The sequence below is a fragment of the Monodon monoceros genome, unplaced genomic scaffold, assembly GCF_005190385.1.
Source record: "Monodon monoceros isolate NGI ecotype Baffin Bay Population unplaced genomic scaffold, NGI_Narwhal_1 Super_Scaffold_12, whole genome shotgun sequence".
NCBI lineage: Eukaryota > Metazoa > Chordata > Mammalia > Artiodactyla > Monodontidae > Monodon > Monodon monoceros.
The window spans coordinates 169,090,726-169,108,607 of NW_021703768.1; the positions used below are offsets into that span (position 1 = coordinate 169,090,726).

Below are 17,882 nucleotides of genomic sequence, written 5' to 3' on the forward strand. Positions count from 1 at the left end.
AGAAATGTTCACCCAGGGAATGAAGTTTTTTTGTTTTTTTTTTAAAGCATGGATCATTCTTTTTTTTTTTTCTTAAATTTTATTTATTTATTTATTTATGGCTGTGTTGGGTCTTCGCTTCTGTGCGAGGGCTTTCTCTAGTTGCGGCAAGTGGGGGCCACTCTTCATCGCGGTGCGCGGGCCTCTGACTATCGCGGCCTCTCTTGTTGCAGAGCACAGGCTCCAGACGCGCAGGCTCAGTAATCGTGGCTCACGGGCCTAGTTGCTCCGCGGCATGTGCGATCTTCCCAGAGCAGGGCTCGAACCCGTGTCCCCTGCATTGGCAGGTAGATTTTCAACCACTGCGCCACCAGGGAAGCCCGGGAATGAAGATGTTTGAAAACATGTGATTTCAGAGAGAAAAGTAAGAGAGTGGAGGGGGAGTTCACTTACTGAATATGTGCTAACTGGCAATATCTGTGCTCACACATCGTTGCTAATTATCTCAGAAATCCAGGTTTCTGTCCCCAAAGCCTGCAACTTTGTCCTGCTACCCATGCTGAGTACTAGATCCTGCCTCAGAGCTCTGCTCCTATTCCCACTAAGCAGTAATGACAGAATCCACAAAAATATTTTTTCTCTTCCCCAGCCAGGGAGCAAGGCCAATGAGAGGGGCTCATAAAAACACCAGGAGGACTTGCACTCACCATTCAATCTCCTTAGGCTCACGGTTCCTGAGGAGCTCTCCCACCTCCTGCTGGCAGCGTTCCTGGTATTCTTGGTGCTTTACAAGGTTGTACAGGATCCAGGAGAGGCCACTGGCTGTGGTGTCATGGCCTGAAGAGCATCCAGAAAGGCTTGGATATCTGGGCTACTTCAGCACCAGAGGGTGGACAGCACCTTCACAGTAAGGCCCATGGGGAGGATGGGGAGGGATGGTGTGGTCCAGGGTCCACACACCAAGTCCCTGGGATGGAGAGACACATGTCTCCTCTGTAGTCCCACACTGGGACCCTCACCCTCAAACATGAAGGTGTCAGCTTCAGCTCGGATATCTTCATCTGACAATCCCTTCCCATCTTCATCCTGGAGAGAAAGCAAGATCCGCAGAATCACACTAGCACTGAGGGCCCCTGAGCCTAAACTGAGAAAATCTCTGAACCTCCATCATCCACCCAGAACCCCAAGCCTACCCTGAAATCCTAGACTTCCCTCTGTCACCAGAGGCCCCACCCCATATGTCTCCTCCTTGATCTCCTCGTCTCCTGTGTTTTCCCTGGTGAAAGGAATCAATGATCCATAAATATTTTCATGTTTCTTCATGATGAGGAATTTCTGAGAAAAAAGTTGCTGGCAACCTGGGTTACGGGATGATTGAATGGCAACTTGCCTTGGAAGCTAGAGATTGAGCATTGCCCCAAAGCCATTTGCTCACATGCTAGGATAGTAAATACAGAGATTCTTTATGTCTCCTGGAGATAAGGAATGGGTTATAAACCTATAGAACCTATAGACTTTGCCTTCTCACCAAAGAGGATTTGTTTAAGCTCCAGAACAATCTCTTTCTCCTCTTCTCTTCTCTTCTCTTTCTTTTCTCCTCTCCTCTCCTCTCCTCTCCTCCCTCCCCTCTACTCTCCTCTCCTCTTCTCTTCCCTTCTCTACTCTCTCCCTATCTCTATCCCTATCCCTATCCCTATCCCTATCCCTATCTCTATCTCTATCCCTATCCCTATCCCTATCCCTATCCCTATCCCTATCCCTATCCCTATCCCTATTATCCATACAGAAGAATGGGCAGATATATCAGCTGTCCTGTATAAGTTCCAAATTTCAATATCTGGAGGTAATTCTCCTGTGATGCAACCATGGCTGCATGGACAGGTAAAAGCGGCATGGAGCCCTCAAAAGAATTTGGGAATGGGGAAAAAGAGCTAAATTCTACTCTGGCTACTGTTACTGCTGGGAGAAATAAATGCTCTGCTCTGATCCAGGGTTCTGTATGTATACTACAACAACAACACACACACACACACACGTAGACTAACTTATTAACTTGGAAGTAGAGTAAAATCTCAGGCCTTCAAGTTTCAGACTTAGCCATCCCCTGCAGGGGGATTCCACACACTCACCTCTAAAACTTATCCCTGACCCATCCCTCCCTCAAGCACCTCACATGGCTCCCCAGTACCCTCTGCATCCCGTCCAAGCTCTTTGATCAAATCAAGGTCCATTCTCATACTTCCACTCAGATCTCAGAGGAGCCTACCTTGGTCAGCAGGAGCACATCAATGAAGTCCAAAGTCTTGGACTTAGCCTTGGCCTTGAGGAAGTCATCAATACCCTGACTGGGGAGGGTACGCCGCCGCTCCTGGATGACAACATCTGTGAAGTTGTGCACCAGGCGGCAGGCCCTGCGGAAGCACCGCCCGTCAGGGGTGAGGTAGTACAGGAGGTCTATGTTCAGGAAGATCCGCTGGTGCCGCTTTGCCACTAGGGCACTGAGCTCCAAGATGACAGCGATATATTCACTGGGCTTCCTGCAGGATGAGAGCGTGAAGGAAGCCAACAACATAAAACACCTGAAACCCAGAGCCGGGAGCTACCTCCCTTCAGGAAACTGAGGCTCCAAGAACAGATGGCCCACAGACACAGTGTGGGGAGGAACCAGAACATGAGACTCTCCAGACTCTTCTCTCCTACATCCCATCTCTGTGAGCTGTCTCCATGCCCCAGGCACCCAGAGCACAGCTTAGATATCATGCTTCTCCCCTCTGTCTCTCAGCTAGTACCTGCCCCTTCTCCTTCCCCAAACTGTCCACACGGCTCAGAACTTATCCTCTGCTAGCTGGTCAATGGCCCAGTCCCTTCTCTATTCTCCTCACATCCAATGTCAACACCGTCCACTGTCTACATTATGGTCATTTTTCTCTTGAGTCAGATGTCCAAGCTTAGCTTTGACCACGACCCTCATTTGATCAAACACCTTCCATGGCTCCCTGGAAACCTCGGAATAAAGTTAATATCTTCTTTGTCTGGCTTCAGAATGTCCTTAAGATATAACCCTGCCCACTCCTCCAAACTTATTTCCAAGGTGTCTCCTCACGCTTGCACACACTTTGATCGTTCTAGGCTCCTGGCCTTTATCAAACGGTTCTACCTACCTGAAATGATCACTCCTCTTTCCCTTTCCCTGTCCTTCAATATCGAGCTTTGACCCACCTCCTCGAGGAAGGCCCTCCTGATAGCCCTGGTCAATCTTCCCTCCCCCATCTACTCCCTTGGATCTATGGCTCATGTACCCAGGCCCTGGGCCAAGACTCACTCCTGGCAATTGCTGCCGAAACTGAAGACGCATTTCTGCAGACTGTCCAGGGTCATGAGGCTGATGTGTTCAAACATGTCCATATGAGTGCTGCCCTCTGTGACCAGGTGCTGCCACTTGGCTTGGACAGAGAAGGGGACAGGGTTAGGACTGGGAATTGCCTCCTCTGAGCCCCTACCCAATCCCAACCACCTGATGGGCTCCCCCAGACCCTGCCTCTTGGCCCCAGGCAGCCGGCCCCAGGGAAGACCAGGCTTGGGTAGGAGTAAAAGTTGTTACTGTTAGGACATGAAGTCCCCATGGCTCGGAGTTAGGAGATGTGGGTTTTTGATCTTGGCTCTTCCTTCTACACTCTGTGTATCCTTGGTAAAGTTAATGAATAAAGTAAGTGCACAACAAATGTTAGCTTTCATCATCATCAATTTTATAAATTAATTAGGAAAATATCCCCTATATTGAGAGAGGTTGTTTTCCATGCGCCCTGAGCACCCCTACCCTTTAATGCTGGGTATGCCAAAAAAAAATTGCAAGACTCCTATGTTCTTTACCTGGGCCATTTCTCAGAGTTGTATTTGTAGAAAACAACCTTGAGGAGTGAGGTTGTGTCTCCCCTTGGACAAATATCAAGCTCGCTTCTAATAACTATAAAAGTCACAGAGTCCCTAAACCTATACTCCTCCCTGCTATAATACAACATACTACATGACTGGCATCTATAGAAGCCCACCTGCGTCATCCGCATGGGATTTGGTGACTTGGAGGAAGAATGCAAACCAACAAGAAGCACATGCTCTTTGTTGTGCTGAGGGTAATAAACTGTCCTTGGTTTCTGACCCAGGAGTCTCACGTCTTCTGGCCAAATCGATGAATCAGTAACAAGCTCACTTGCAGCTCCCAAGTATGAAAAACATCCCAACCTTCACTGTGTGTGTGTGTGTGTGTGTGTGTGTGTGTGTGTGTGTTTACTTACCACTGGTATCCATTCATTTCCCAGGCCAGTTCATTCCCTGGAACCACTGTCTTGGGCAGTGGCCTTCCCCACCCGAGGCTATGACCCCCAGCCCCTTGACCCCCAGCTTGGCACCTTCTGTCAAGAGCCGCTTATCCCATACAACTTCCTCTGCCCTCCTCCTGGGAGGCCTTTTTCCCTGGCTCGACCTCTGAACTAGGGGAGGCTGGACTTAGCTGAGTCAGCCAATTCCCACAGCCTCTTTACCTCCTCCCCACCTGGCAGCTGTCCAAATAGATGGTGAGAGGAAGGGAGCTAGACTGTTATTGAGAGAGGACTGTAAACCAGCTCAGGGTCACAGTGTGAAAATTGGATCCTCAGGGCTCAGCACCTCCCATGTTAACAAGTTAGGGGGTGGGCAAAGGTGACTCCAGATGCCAAGTTCACAGCCAGCCCTGCCCTTCCAAGGCCAGGGTACCGCAGGTAAAAGCATGAACATTCAGGTGCCAGGTGAGCAGGGCACACATCTCCGGTGCTCATTTCCACATGTGGGCCAGGAGGACGTCATACACCATTTCTTGTCATAGAATCAAGAAAAGCTCAGAACCATGAAGCCTCTGGCCTCTGGGGCACACAGCCTGGCAGGAGTTCAAGCCGTGCCTCCAAGCAACCGAAAGCCTGGATTGAGACATGACTGCTGGGAGCAGAAACAGAGAATCCAGCCTGGCTGGGGGTTACCTGCATCAGCTTCAGGGGATAAAGGGCCCAATCGGAAGAGGGCACCTGGAGACATGAGGGGTAATGCTGTGAGGGGCTGAGAGAACAGGGTCCACACAGGGAAGAGCAGAGCTGGGAGACCCTGAGTGGGCAACCTCACTGCGACTGTGGGCTGTCCCGACCCTCTCTGGGCTCAGTCTTCCTATCTGGGAAATGGGACCTCAGATGAAATCCTGAGAGGTGGACAGCGGAGGATTGCATGGAAAGATGGGAAGAATCAGGAGCCCCAAAAAAGATGGAGTGAAGGAAAAGTGCTGGCAACTAGTATTCTTGCTATTGTATGCCAGTACTCCACATAAAGTAAACCTAGTCTGTGCAGACAACTGTATGTAAAGAGGGCCTACTGTGTGCTTGGTACCTCAGAAAAACATGCCCCCAGTGTGTCAGAAACTCTACATAAATTGTGCTACTATGTTCCAGGTATGCTACAGAAAGTGCGTCTACTGTGTGCCAAGTACTCTGCATAAATCTTGTCTACTTTATGCCAGATGTTCTACATAAACCACACCTACTATGTGCCAGGAACCCTATGTAAAGCGTACCTACTATGTGCTGGGTACTCTATGTAAAATGCACCTACTGTGTGCTGGATTCTCTATGTAAAGTATGCCTACTCTGTGCCAGGTGCCCTACATAAAGCACACCTACTGTGTGTCAGGTACTCTACATAAAGTAATCCTACTCTGTGAGAAGTAACTTTACATAAAGCATGCCTACTATATGCCAGGTCCTCTACATAAAGTGTAACCACTATACATTGGGTACCATACAAAAATCCTGTCTCCTGTATCCCAGGTGTTCAACATAAAGCATGCCTACTGAGTGCCCAACGTACTACACAAAGAGCATCTACTATGACCTGGGTGCTACATGAAGCATTTCTACTGTGTGCCAGATATTGTACATAGAATACTCTGTGTGCCGGGTGCTCTACATAAAGTAATCCACTGTGTGCCAGATGTTCTGCCAGCAAGATAATATATCACCCTCCCCTCGGTGCCCTGGGCCAGAACCCTGGGATCAGGCAGAGAGGTGCAAGTGATAGCAAAAGGGAAGATACCTATTTAGCAGAAGAGCAAACTGAGGCTCAAAGAGAACAAGCCTCTAATCTAAGTTTCAGAGCTGGAAGGTACCCAGGTCTGTCATACCACCAAGCCTAAGCCTTTTCCCTCTGCCATGCCGCTCCACCCCCAACCATAAGGGACAATGCCCTGTTAATCCAGGGACATTTATAATGGTGGAATCTCAGGCAATATGGTGACCCCAGTGGGGAGATTCCTTGAGGTCCTTGTATCATCACATGGATCATCTTCCCACATCCAGGATGCACCACCCAATGGATCTAGAGCTCCCTTCCTGGCCCTCTCTGGATCCTGTCCAGAACTGCCCTGTGGGGTGGTCTCAGGTGACAGAGAACTTGAAGGATGGGGCTCCTGGCAAAGCTACTGAGCAGGAGAGTGGGGGAAGGACAGTCTTCCTGACACTGGTAGGATGCTGGGGAGACCCCGAAACTCCTTCCACCTCGATACTGGCTGGGGGATTCAGGTGGAGGATCCTAAAGCCCTCAGTGTGGTGGGGTGCACCCTCCCCCTAGAATCTCGTCCCCCTTCGCAGGGGTAGACTTTGTCTCCTGGCAGGTCCATTTCACATCAGGGTCAGGCAGGCAACGCCATAATATAATAAATCAGGCAGAGTCCTGGGACACAGAGGAGAAAGAGTCCCAGTGCCCAGAGAGGTTCAGCTCACTTCAGACCTACTGTGTGCCGGGAACAGGCAGGCAGGCAGCCTAGAGCAGGAACAGCAACCACCGCACCCGCATTTGCCAACATAAGTCACTAAGCTGTTTTAAGTCTTTAAAGTATATGAACATTTTTTTTTCATTTTACAGATGAGAAACTGAGACTGAAAACTACACGAGTGAATCACCCAGAGTCACACAGGTGATGGAAACGGGCTGTGCCCCAGACTTCACACTGGGTAACCTGAACCATGAAGCTCTCCTTTCATATCTGTAAATGGGCATTTCATTAGCACCACATCCTAAGATGGTGGGAATCATTAAAAGAGACAATGCATGGAAAACACATAAGACAGAGGAAGGGCTCAATAAATGCAAGTCATTGTTATTGTTGCTGTTGTTGTCTTGTTGATGTAATTATCCAACAGCCCTGCAAGATCAATTTCATGAGCCCATTTTTACAGAAGAAGAGCCGGAGATTCAGAGAGGTGAAGCAACTTGCTCCAGCCTCCCGACAAATTAGGTAAATATGACAGTAAAAGTGACAGCAAAGCCTGGCACATAGTACGTGCTCATTAAATATCTGGGGAAGACAGAAAGGTTTGCAGCAGGGGGTTTTAAGGTTCTGGTGCTAATATTGTGTTCCTCAAACCTCTACCATCCCACCATCTGCATCACCTGACAGTTTGCAGTAAATGCAGAATCTCACATCCTCACCCAAAATACTGACTCAGAATTGCATCTAAACAGGTCTGCCGGGGAACTGTGTGCACTTCTTCAAGTTTTAGGAAGTGTTGCTTTAAGACTCCTGAGCCTGGATTCTGCAAAGGAGGCAGGGAGCACAATGCCTTCACCCCTCTAATTCTCAGAGGGTTTTTTCGGTGAAAAAATAAAGAGAAAAATCTCTACCTTCCAGAGCTGTTCATACATACAACCATGATTACTGATCATTTATTATGTACTGGACACTATTTTAGGCACTAGGAATGCAGTAGTGAGCACTGCAGACCTCTTCCTGCTGTCAAGGGGCTTACATCTTGTGAGGAGATGGGTGGTGATCGATAAATAATCAATGACTTGTCAGACAGTGGTGAGTTATGTGCCTGGAGAACATCCTACCTTAGTCCAGGGGTCAGGGTGGGCAAAGACCTGAATGAGGAGGGAGAGTCTCCAAGAACAGACACTGGGTGGAACACCCAGGCTACACAGAAAGACGAGTGGTTTTTGACCCTGGGGCTAACATGCGAGATCATGCAATTGCTCCTTGGGGAGGCCAAAGTGGCCAGCAAATTCTGGCCCCATATGGAAGCTATAAGCGGGTTTGGAGCTTTCACTAACTGTGACCAGATACTCAAACCCTAGCAGGTCTCTGCAGCCATTACTAGGGCAGGGTCTACCTCTGATTCCTAGATCAGGTGGTAGTGATAGGGACAGAGTAGGTTAGTTGCACAGCTAGTTTAGAAATCCTACTAGGGGAAGATAGATAGAGAAGGACTTCGGGAGATCACCGTAAGTTAGACATCAACCTGGAAATGCCCAGAACATCTGGTAGCTAAACAACAAGCGTAACACTTTAAAACTAAACAGACTTACTTAGGTCACTAATCTATATGATTAGGAACGCGGTGTACCACAGAACAATGGTAACAAGACTGCATTCGGCCTTGTGAGGTCTGAAAGACAATGGACCCTGAAAAACTGCTCTCTTGCACATAGCTTACATAGGAATATGGGGAAAAGGTGAAAGAAACTAGGGGAAAGGTGACATTTTACTGAAACCTGAGATGACTCACCATAAATTTGTGTATGTTGCCACCCTTCTGCTCATTTACATAGCTCTATGACAGTCCCAGTTGGGCCATATAGGGTCAAAAACTTCCCCACCCGATATGTAGGAGGAGTTAATGATGAAAGCTTGATGTCTACTCTAAAAATGAGGAAGAAGGTGGTCTTCTCCCCATCCCCACTTTTCTTTCATTTATAAAAATAAAGCCTACTTAGTTGTCGGGACAGTTGCCTCTCACTGAATTCTTTCTGCACCGAGACAAAAGAACCTTTGTTTCAGTAAGTCCTGACACAGGTGTGTGGTTTCATTAGAAGGGGAAAGGGAACCAACACTGGAGGCAGGAAACCATAGGTGGAGACCTTCTGTTCATCATTGGGGATGTTCTAGAGCATCCCCAAAGGTTTTTCATCAAACAAGTAATATCTCAGATGCCAAATCACACAAGCCTGCCTTATGGAATGTCCCCCAGCCAGTGTTGGAAGGAGGGGAGCCACTCACCCCCTGCCCCTTCTCCAGGGGTCCTTCCACCCCAACCCAGAGTCAGGCAGTGGGCAAGCCTGTGCCAGACCAGCGACGGTGGTCACTGTGAGTCACTAGCTTGGGCACAGCCCATCAACCCTTTAAACCTCACTCTTCATGTCTGTCAAATGGGCCTGATAAAACCTCACAGAGAGTTGCAAGTGTCCTATTAGACACAGGCAGAGAGAGTAGGGAAAAGTATGTATATTTCAAAATAGTATGTGCATAAAGTTTGCATTTATAAACAAAACTTACAAATGTTTGTATGTGTGCACATGTTTGTATATGCATTGAAAAAAAATCCAGAAGAATCCACATGTCATGGTGGAATTGGAGGAAGTAGAATTGGAGTCTCTGTGACTAAAACACAATTTAAGAAATAAGGATTTGGCACAGTGAGGAACACGTAACTGGCACACAAAACAGATGAGCAGTTATTTTGTGTCATCATAAAGACACGCCTCCCAGGAATCCACGTGGGGTCTCTAGAACAAGCATGCAGGCTGCCTGCTGGCTGGAGTTTTACCTTTCCTTTCCTCAGCTGTTAGGAAGGAACAAGTTCTGGATTCAGCAGAACTAAGTTCAAATCCCAGCTCTGCCATTTCCTGGCTGTGTCACCTTGGGCAAGTCAATTGCCCTCTCTAAGCCTCATGTCCCCCTCTGTAAATGGAGAGGTGGATTTATACCACCCAGGTAGTTCATTACTCAACAACAAACTGTGCTTGACCACCCAATCTGTACCAGGCACACTGCTGGGGCCCCAAACACGAGATGAACAAGACAGACAAGGTCTCTGGATTGTGTGCTCATGTCTCATGGGCGAAGCCAATTGGAAATAAGCAAGTCAGATGGTGGCAGAAATGAAGGAAATGAACAGCGTGAGACATGCTAGAAAGTGACCAAGGGGGCTGTTCTGGACAGGGCAATCAGGGCGGGCCTCCCTGAGGAGGTGGCCTTACTACCGAGTCCAAGCTCATACTGCTTGATGCATGACAGGCTAATAAATCAAGAGGAGTTTTGGGGCAAGGAACGGTGACCTTATTCCAAAAGCCAGAAGACCAAGGAATTGGTGGACTAGTGTCCCAAAGAACCATTCTAACCAAGTTAGAATTCAGGCTTCTTTCATATTAAAAGGGGGGTTGGGGGTGTGACAGGTTGTTGCAGGCTTCTTGATGCTGGAATCCTTTGCTCTTGCAGCTGTCCACAGAGGTCCAGTCACAATGTTCCTGTAAACCTCTAATAAAACAAATGTTATTCTTTGTGCCACAACTTTTTATCTCTATATGAATAAAAAGTTTTATACCTTTAAAAGTCAAGCCTGGGAGGCACAGCATTGAGAATGGCTAGCATGTATATTTCAGGCTATAGGCAACATTCTTTTACAAAGGTGCAGAGCCAGCATGACTAAGCACAGGCAACAGAGTACAAAGGTTAGAGACAAAGGACTAGATCCAATGTGGAGTCAGGTTTGTTCTGCCCAGTTTTAATAGGAGTCTGGCCAACTACCTGCAGCCCGAGTCAGATAAGGAGAGGATGTTTGGTCAATGGAAGGCACCTGCAGGCAGTCGGAGGGGATTAGAGGACAGACATCCATCCTCTGCCAAAGGCCACTGCTGCTTCCACCTTCAGCTAATCCCTCTGGGTTCCAGGAACAGCTACTACCTGGCTCGGGGGTGGTGTCAGCTCTCAGCTGATGCTAGCCCCCAGGGGGCTATACTAGCCTTGATGGTTTCCCTTGGCCCACTGTCAACTGAAATAAAAAATGCACAACGTCAGAGCAGTGAGATTCAGTTTTATTCAGGGACATTACTGAGGACTGTCGCCCAGGAGACAGCCTCTCAGAGAGTTCTGAGGAACTGCTCCAAAGAGGTGAGGAAGGAGGTCAGCATATATGTGATTTTGGCTAAGGGGTATGTGCAATCCAATATACAGCATGGTAGTCGTCATGAGGAACAGATTTCTCAGTAATTTTAGTACTTTTCTTAGCATGGGAAGATGCAAGAATTCAGGCTCATAAAATTTTTCCTAAATATCTAAACTATCTAAAGGCCTGTTTTCCCAATGTGCAGAGTGCCTCATCCTGGTCTCTGTCCTGAATTAGCAATTGCAGTGGCTAATGATTTAATCCTAGTAGAACTAGATGGCAGGCAACATTCCTTATTTACACAGTCAATACTTTGTAAATGGCCCCTACTTAATGCCAGTCTCATGTAGCCCCTCTGAGGTCTCTGCCAGGACCTGACTATTACATTCCGCAAAGGGATGGGACACCTCAGCAATCCAGTTATGTGAGTGTCGATGTTTGTGTAGGCACAGAAAAAAATTGAAAAATTATACCCAACACCTGGAATGGGAGGGCAGAGTAGGAGGAAGAATGGTTCTGCTAAATGCCTACATTTACCCAACTGTTTCCTTTTCTTAGATGAAGCCTGCAAAGTATTTTTCATTATAATTACTAATCTATGTAATTACAAATTATATATTTATATATTTTAGATTTATTATTTATTCATTTTATTTATTTTTGGCTGCATCGGGTCTTAGCTGAGGCATGCGGGATCTTCGTTAAGGCTCATGGGCTCTTCGTTGCAGCACTCGGGCTTTTCTGTAGTTGTGGCGCGCGGGTTCCAGAGCTTGTGGGCTCTGTAATTTGAGACACACAGGCTCTCTAGTTGAGGCACGTGAGCTCAGTAGTTGTGGCGTACAGGCTTAGTTTCCCTGCAGCATGTGGGATCTTAGTTCCCTTACCAGGGATTGAACCCGCATCCCCTGCATTGTAAGATGGATTATTTACCACTGGACCACCAGGGAGGTCCCACAAATTATATTTTTTTTAAAAAATGCTTAGTGTTATATGCTTGCTGCATGCTTAGTGCCATGCCTGGCATGCAACAGGACTCAAAATATACGACCTGTGAGAAGCCAGAAGGCATCGTGGTTAAGAACAAGGACTCCAAGTACCAGGGTTCAAATCAGGACCAGCTGAGATACTTTGGCAGGTGTCTTTACCTTTATGTGCCTCAGTTTTCTTGCCTGAAAATTGAGGGTTTTGACAAAGTGGTTGTGAAAATCAATGAATTGAAATGAGAAAAGTGCTACTGGCACTCCCTGGCTCAGGGTCAGCACCAAGCATGAATAATTGGCATTTTCTCTTATTTTGTGACAAAATGAGGACAGGGCACCAACCATGAGCCCTAAGTCCCCCTGGCAGAGACATCAGCTATCTTGCAGGCTAGGAACATCCCCTGTTCTTTCCCTCCTCCCTTAGCAAGGAAGAGGCTCCCAGGAGAGGAGTAAGCACTGGGCTTGGGGTAAGATGGCTCATGGTCAAACCTGGGCTTTGCCACTCTCCAGCTGTGTGACCTTGGGCAAGTGACTTGCCCTCTCTGTGCCTCACATTCCTTCTCAGCAGACAGGGAATAATAACAGGCCTTTGGGGATGGCAGGAGCAAGTTTATGTGTGTGTCTTAGTTTTCGTTCTCTGGAATTAGACCCCAGTGCAAGGATTCAAGTGCAAATACTTTATTTGGAAGTGACCCTGAGGCAAGAATTCAACTGCAAGTTGTTTCTTGGGGAAGTAATCCCAGGAAATGCCAGTTGAACACTGTGGAAGTGAGACTGGGAAGGGAAGGCAGCAGGAAAAGGGTACTTTAGCCAGAAAGCTCACACCTGGGGGCACCTGAGGCTCAGTCCCCCTGGGGGACAGCAGAGAACATACACCCACCAGTCCTTAGTCAGAGCTGCTTACAAGGGCATTATTTCTGGAGAAGGTCCTGCCTGCACTGCACGGCTGAGGTCTGGGGACAGGGCCAGAGGCCTCCCACAGTAGTTGTTGCAAGGAACACAACTGGTGCAGACAGTTAACAGCGGTTCAGTGACTTCAAAACATATACACTCCCACCCTTACCAATATACATACACCCACACATGCACACAATTGCATATACACTGTGTGCACATGGTCACACACAAGCACAATTACATGCACCCACATGTGCTTGCAGTTAGATACACACTCTTACACCCATGTTCATGTAAACACACACACGCACGTGCACACATACATGCATGTACGTGCACATGCAATTACATGCACACACATGCTCACACATGTGTGCACACGGTCACACATACACTTTCACACACAGTCACATAGCCACACACACACACATTGAACTAATGGAGACCAAATTTCTTAGAGCCTGTTGTTTCTGAATCTTCCAGCAGAAGGAGCCTCCAACACACTCAGGAGAGGAACAGACACCCCCCCACAGCAGCCAGTGACTGGACCAGGCCTGGGGTGTGTATAGAGAATTAAACACACAGGTGCAGCAGCATCTGGGGCCCCACAGGCTCCATGCCTCCCCTCCTCCCTCTCTCTCATTCATTCACTATCATGGCCCTTAGTGGAAAGTCAAAGCCCTTTTCTAGTGAAAGAGGAGACATTTGACACCCAAGTATGGATAACTCTTGAAGGGGTTAGCTCCATGGTGGGGGAAAAAAATCATGTATTAATTGATGGGAAAATGGGGTCAAGGGAAGGTTTTTTTTTTAAGATTGAGGTAATAAAAACATTATTTTTATTACGATGAAAATGATCCAATAGACTTCAGGATACATGGTCAACATACAAAAATTAATTCTATTTTTATATTCCAGAGGTCAGCAAACTATGGTCTATGGATGAAATCTGGCCTATGGCCTGTCTTTGTAAGATATGCAAGCAAAGAATTGTTCTATATTTTTAAAGGATTGTAAAACAGGGGGAGGAAGAGGATAAGGAGTTCCTGAATATGGCCTGCAGCCAATAAAGTATTTCTTATACGGGTCTTCACAGAAAAAATATGCCAACCCTGCTGTACATTAGCAATAAACAATAGGGAAATGTTTTCAAATACCATTTTTCAAGTGTCATTCACCACAAAAAGTGGAATACTCAGGTATAAATCTAACAAAATATGTGCATGATTTCTAGGATGAAAATTTCAAGACACTGGTGAAAGAAATCCAACAAGACCCAAATTAGTGGAGAGATATACAATGTTCATGGAGTGAAAACCTCAATATTGTTAAGATGTTAAGTCTCCTCAAATTGATCTACAAATTCAAGAAGTCACAATCCCAGGAGGACTTTTTGTAGAAATAGAGAAGCTGATCACAAAATTTACATGAAAATGCAAAGGACTTTAGAATAGCCAAAATTTTCTGAAAAGGAAAAATATAGTTGAAGGATTTACAAGACCCCTTTCAAGACATACTATAAAACAACAGTAATCATGACAGTGCAATATTGGTCAAAGACTGGACATATAAATCATTCGAACAGAATAGAGAGTCCAGAAATTTAAAAAAAAATCATGCAGGGCAAATCAATGCACAAAGTATAGCCTTCTCAATAAATGGTACTGGAAAAATTAGGTACCCACATGCAAAATTAAAAAGTCAACACATACCTCACACCTTATACAAATTTAACAGAACTAAATGATGTAAAATTGTAAAGTTTTTAGATGAAAAAATATAAGAGAATCTTTGTAACCTTAGTTTAGACAAAGAGTTCTTATGTATAACACCATAAGCATAATCATAAAAAGAAAACATTGATAAACTGCATTTTAAAAACCTTTTAAAATTTTGCTCTGTGAAAGAAATTTAAGATAAAGACCAGCCATACACTAGGAAAAAAGACTTGCAAATCACATATCTGACAAAGGATTTGTATGTAAAACCCAACAATAGAAGGTAAAAATCCAAGGAAAATTAATGGGCAAAAGATTTGAACAGGTGTTTTACCACAGTAGATATATGTATGGCAAATAGGCACATGAAAAAATGTTCAACATCATTAGCCATTAGGAAATGCAAACTAAAATCACAGTGATATATCATTGCCCACCCATAAGAATGGCTGGGGAACACTGACACCACCAGGTGCCAGTGAGTATGGGCAGCAACCACAACTCTCACACATTAACGATAGGAATTTTAAATGACATGGACACCTATGGAAAACAGTATGGAGGTTCCTCAAAAGTTAAAAATAATGCTGCCATATGATCCAGCAAAATTGAAATCAGGATCTCATAGAGATATCTGCACTCCCGTCTTCACTGCAGCATTACTCACAATAGGCAAGATATGGAAACAACCTAACTGTGCATCAATGGATGAAGGCTATGTGGTGTACATATACAATGGAATACTATTCAGCCAGGAGAAAGAAGGAGAACCTGCTTGTTTGTGACAACATGGGTGGACCTTGAGAGCATTATGCTAAGTGAAATAAGTTAGAGAAAGACAAATACAGGCAGAATTCCATGTCTGTGGGTTCTGCATCTGCAGATTCAACCAACCCCAGTTCAAAAATATTTCTTCCCCGGATATTTAATGAGCATATCCTGTGTGCCAGGCTTTGCTGTCACCTGTACTGTTGTATTTACCTAATTTGCTCTTGGGGGGTGGAGCAAGTTGCTTCAGCTCTCTGAATCTCCTGCTCCTCTTCTGTAAAAACAGGTAATGAGTTTGATCTTGCAGCGCTGTTGAATGTTTACAACAAAAACAATGACAACAGCAATAATGATTGTGTTTATTGAACCCTTCCTCTGTCCTATGTGTTTTACATGCATTGTCTCTTTTAAGGATTCCCACCATCTTGGGAGGTGTTGCTAATGAAATGCACATTTATAGATACAGAAGGAGCAGAGCGTAGTGGTTCAGGGTATTCAATGTAAAGCCTGGGGCACAGACTAATTCCAAGAGCTCTGTGGCTTTGGGTGAGTCATTCATATGATTTTCAGTCTCAGTTTCCTCATCTGTAAAATGAAAAAAAATTAATATACCTAAGGGGCTTAAAACAGCTTCAGTGGCTTATGTGGGAAATGCTGGTGTGGTGGCTGCGGTTCCTGATCCAGGCTGCCTGCCTATTCCCGGCACACAGTAGGTCTGAAGTGAGCTGAACCTCTCTGTGCACTGGGGCTCTTTCTCCTCTGTGTCCCAGCACCCTGCCTGGTTTATTATACTCTGGTCATGCCCGCCTGACCATGATGTGGACGGACCTGCCAGGAGGCTAAGTCTACCCCTGCGGAGGTGGTAGAGATTCGGCGGGGATGGTGCACCTCACTCCACTAAGGTTTTTAGCATCCTCCATCTGATTCCCCCAGCCAGTGTTGAGGTGGAAGAGGTTTTGGGTTCTCCCCAGCATCCTACCAGTGTCAGGAAGACTGTCCTTCCCCCACTCTCCTGCTCAGTAGCTCTGCCAGGAGCCCCATCCTTCAAGATCTCTGTCACCTGAGACAACCCCACAGGGCAGTTCTGGACAGGATCCAGAGAGGGCCAGGAGGGGAGCTCTAGATCCATTGGGTGGTGCATCCTGGATGTGGGAAGATGATCCATGTGATGATACAAGGACCTCAAGGAATCTCCCCACTGGGGTCACCGTATTGCCTGAGATTCCACCATTATAAATGTCCCTGGATTAACAGGGCATTGTCCCTTATGGTTGGGGGTGGAGCGGCATGACAGAGGGAAAAGGCTTAGGCTTGGTGGTATGACAGACCTGGATACGTTCCACCTCTGCAACTTAGGTTAGAGGTTTGCCCTCTTTGAGCTTCTGTTTTCTCTTCTGTTGAATAGGTATCTTCCCTCCTGCCATCACTTGCGTCTCTCTGCCTGATCCCAGAGTTCTGACCCAGTGAGGGGAGGGTGATTTATTATCTTGCTGGCAGAATATCTGACACACAGTGGGTTTACTTTATGTCGTGCACCTGACACACACACAGAGCACTTTATGTATAGTACCGGCACAGAGCAGGCATGATTTTTGTAGACTGCCCAGCACATAGTAGGCGTTCTTTGTGTAGCATGTCTGGCACACAGTAGGCATGCTTTATGTAAAGTACTTGGAACAGAGTAGGTTTATTTTATGTAGAGCACTTGACACACAGCAGGTATGCTTTATGTAGGGCACCTGGCACACAGTAGACATATTTACATAGAGCACCCAACACACAAGAGGTATGCTTTACATAGATTACCCAGCACACAGTAGGCATGCTTTATGCACAAGACCTAGCATAAAGTAGATAGGATTTATGCAGAGTACTTCACGCACAGTGGATGCACTTTACATAGAGCACCGGACACATAGTAGGCATGCTTAATCTAGAGTTTGCCACACACTTGAGGCATGCTTTTTGAGGTACCCAGCCCAGAGTAGGCACTCTTTACATACAGCTGTCTGCACAGAGTAGGCTTACTCTATGTGGAGTACGGGCACGCAGTAGCACGCGTACTAGTTGCCAGCACTTTTCCTTCATTCCATCTTTTTGGGGCTCCAGATCCTTCCTATCTTCCAGTGGAACCCTCCCCAGTCCCTCCTCAGTCTCTCATCCAACATCCCATTTACCAGATGGGAAGACTGAGCCCAGAGAGGGTCGGCACAACCCCCAGTCACAGTGAGGCTGCCCACTCAGGATCTCCCAGCTCTGCCCTCCCCTCTCTCAGCCCCTTGCAGGCTTACCCCTTATGCCACGAGGTGCCCTCTTCCGACTGTGCCCTTTATTCCCTGAGTCTGATGCAGGTAATCCCCAACCAGCCTGGGTTCTCTGTTCTCGCTCCCAGCAGTCATGTCTCCACCCAGGCCCTGGGCTGCTTGGAGAAAAGACTTGAACTCCTGCCAGGCTGTGTGCCCCAGAGGGCAGAGGCTTCACAGTTCTGAGGTTCCTGATTCTATGACAAGAAATGGGGCAGACACACTCCTGGCCCACGTTTGCCCTGCTCACCTGGCACCTGAATGTTCATGCTTTTACCTGCT

At 46.7% G+C, this 17,882-nt stretch overlaps 1 protein-coding gene across 1 annotated transcript; it reads right to left on the bottom strand.

Moving 5' to 3' along the window:
- Positions 1-281: 281 nt before the first annotated feature.
- LOC114891506 (docosahexaenoic acid omega-hydroxylase CYP4F3-like) lies at positions 282-3,420 on the bottom strand. The gene is made up of 4 exons (XM_029215637.1): positions 3,302-3,420; positions 2,246-2,516; positions 687-1,065; positions 282-314 (listed from the first exon to the last, which is right to left on the bottom strand). Exons 1-3 carry the CDS (start codon positions 3,382-3,384, stop codon positions 856-858), a joined length of 564 nt encoding a protein of 187 aa, XP_029071470.1. The 5' UTR covers positions 3,385-3,420; the 3' UTR covers positions 282-314; positions 687-855.
- Between the last annotated feature and the right edge of the window lie 14,462 nt (positions 3,421-17,882).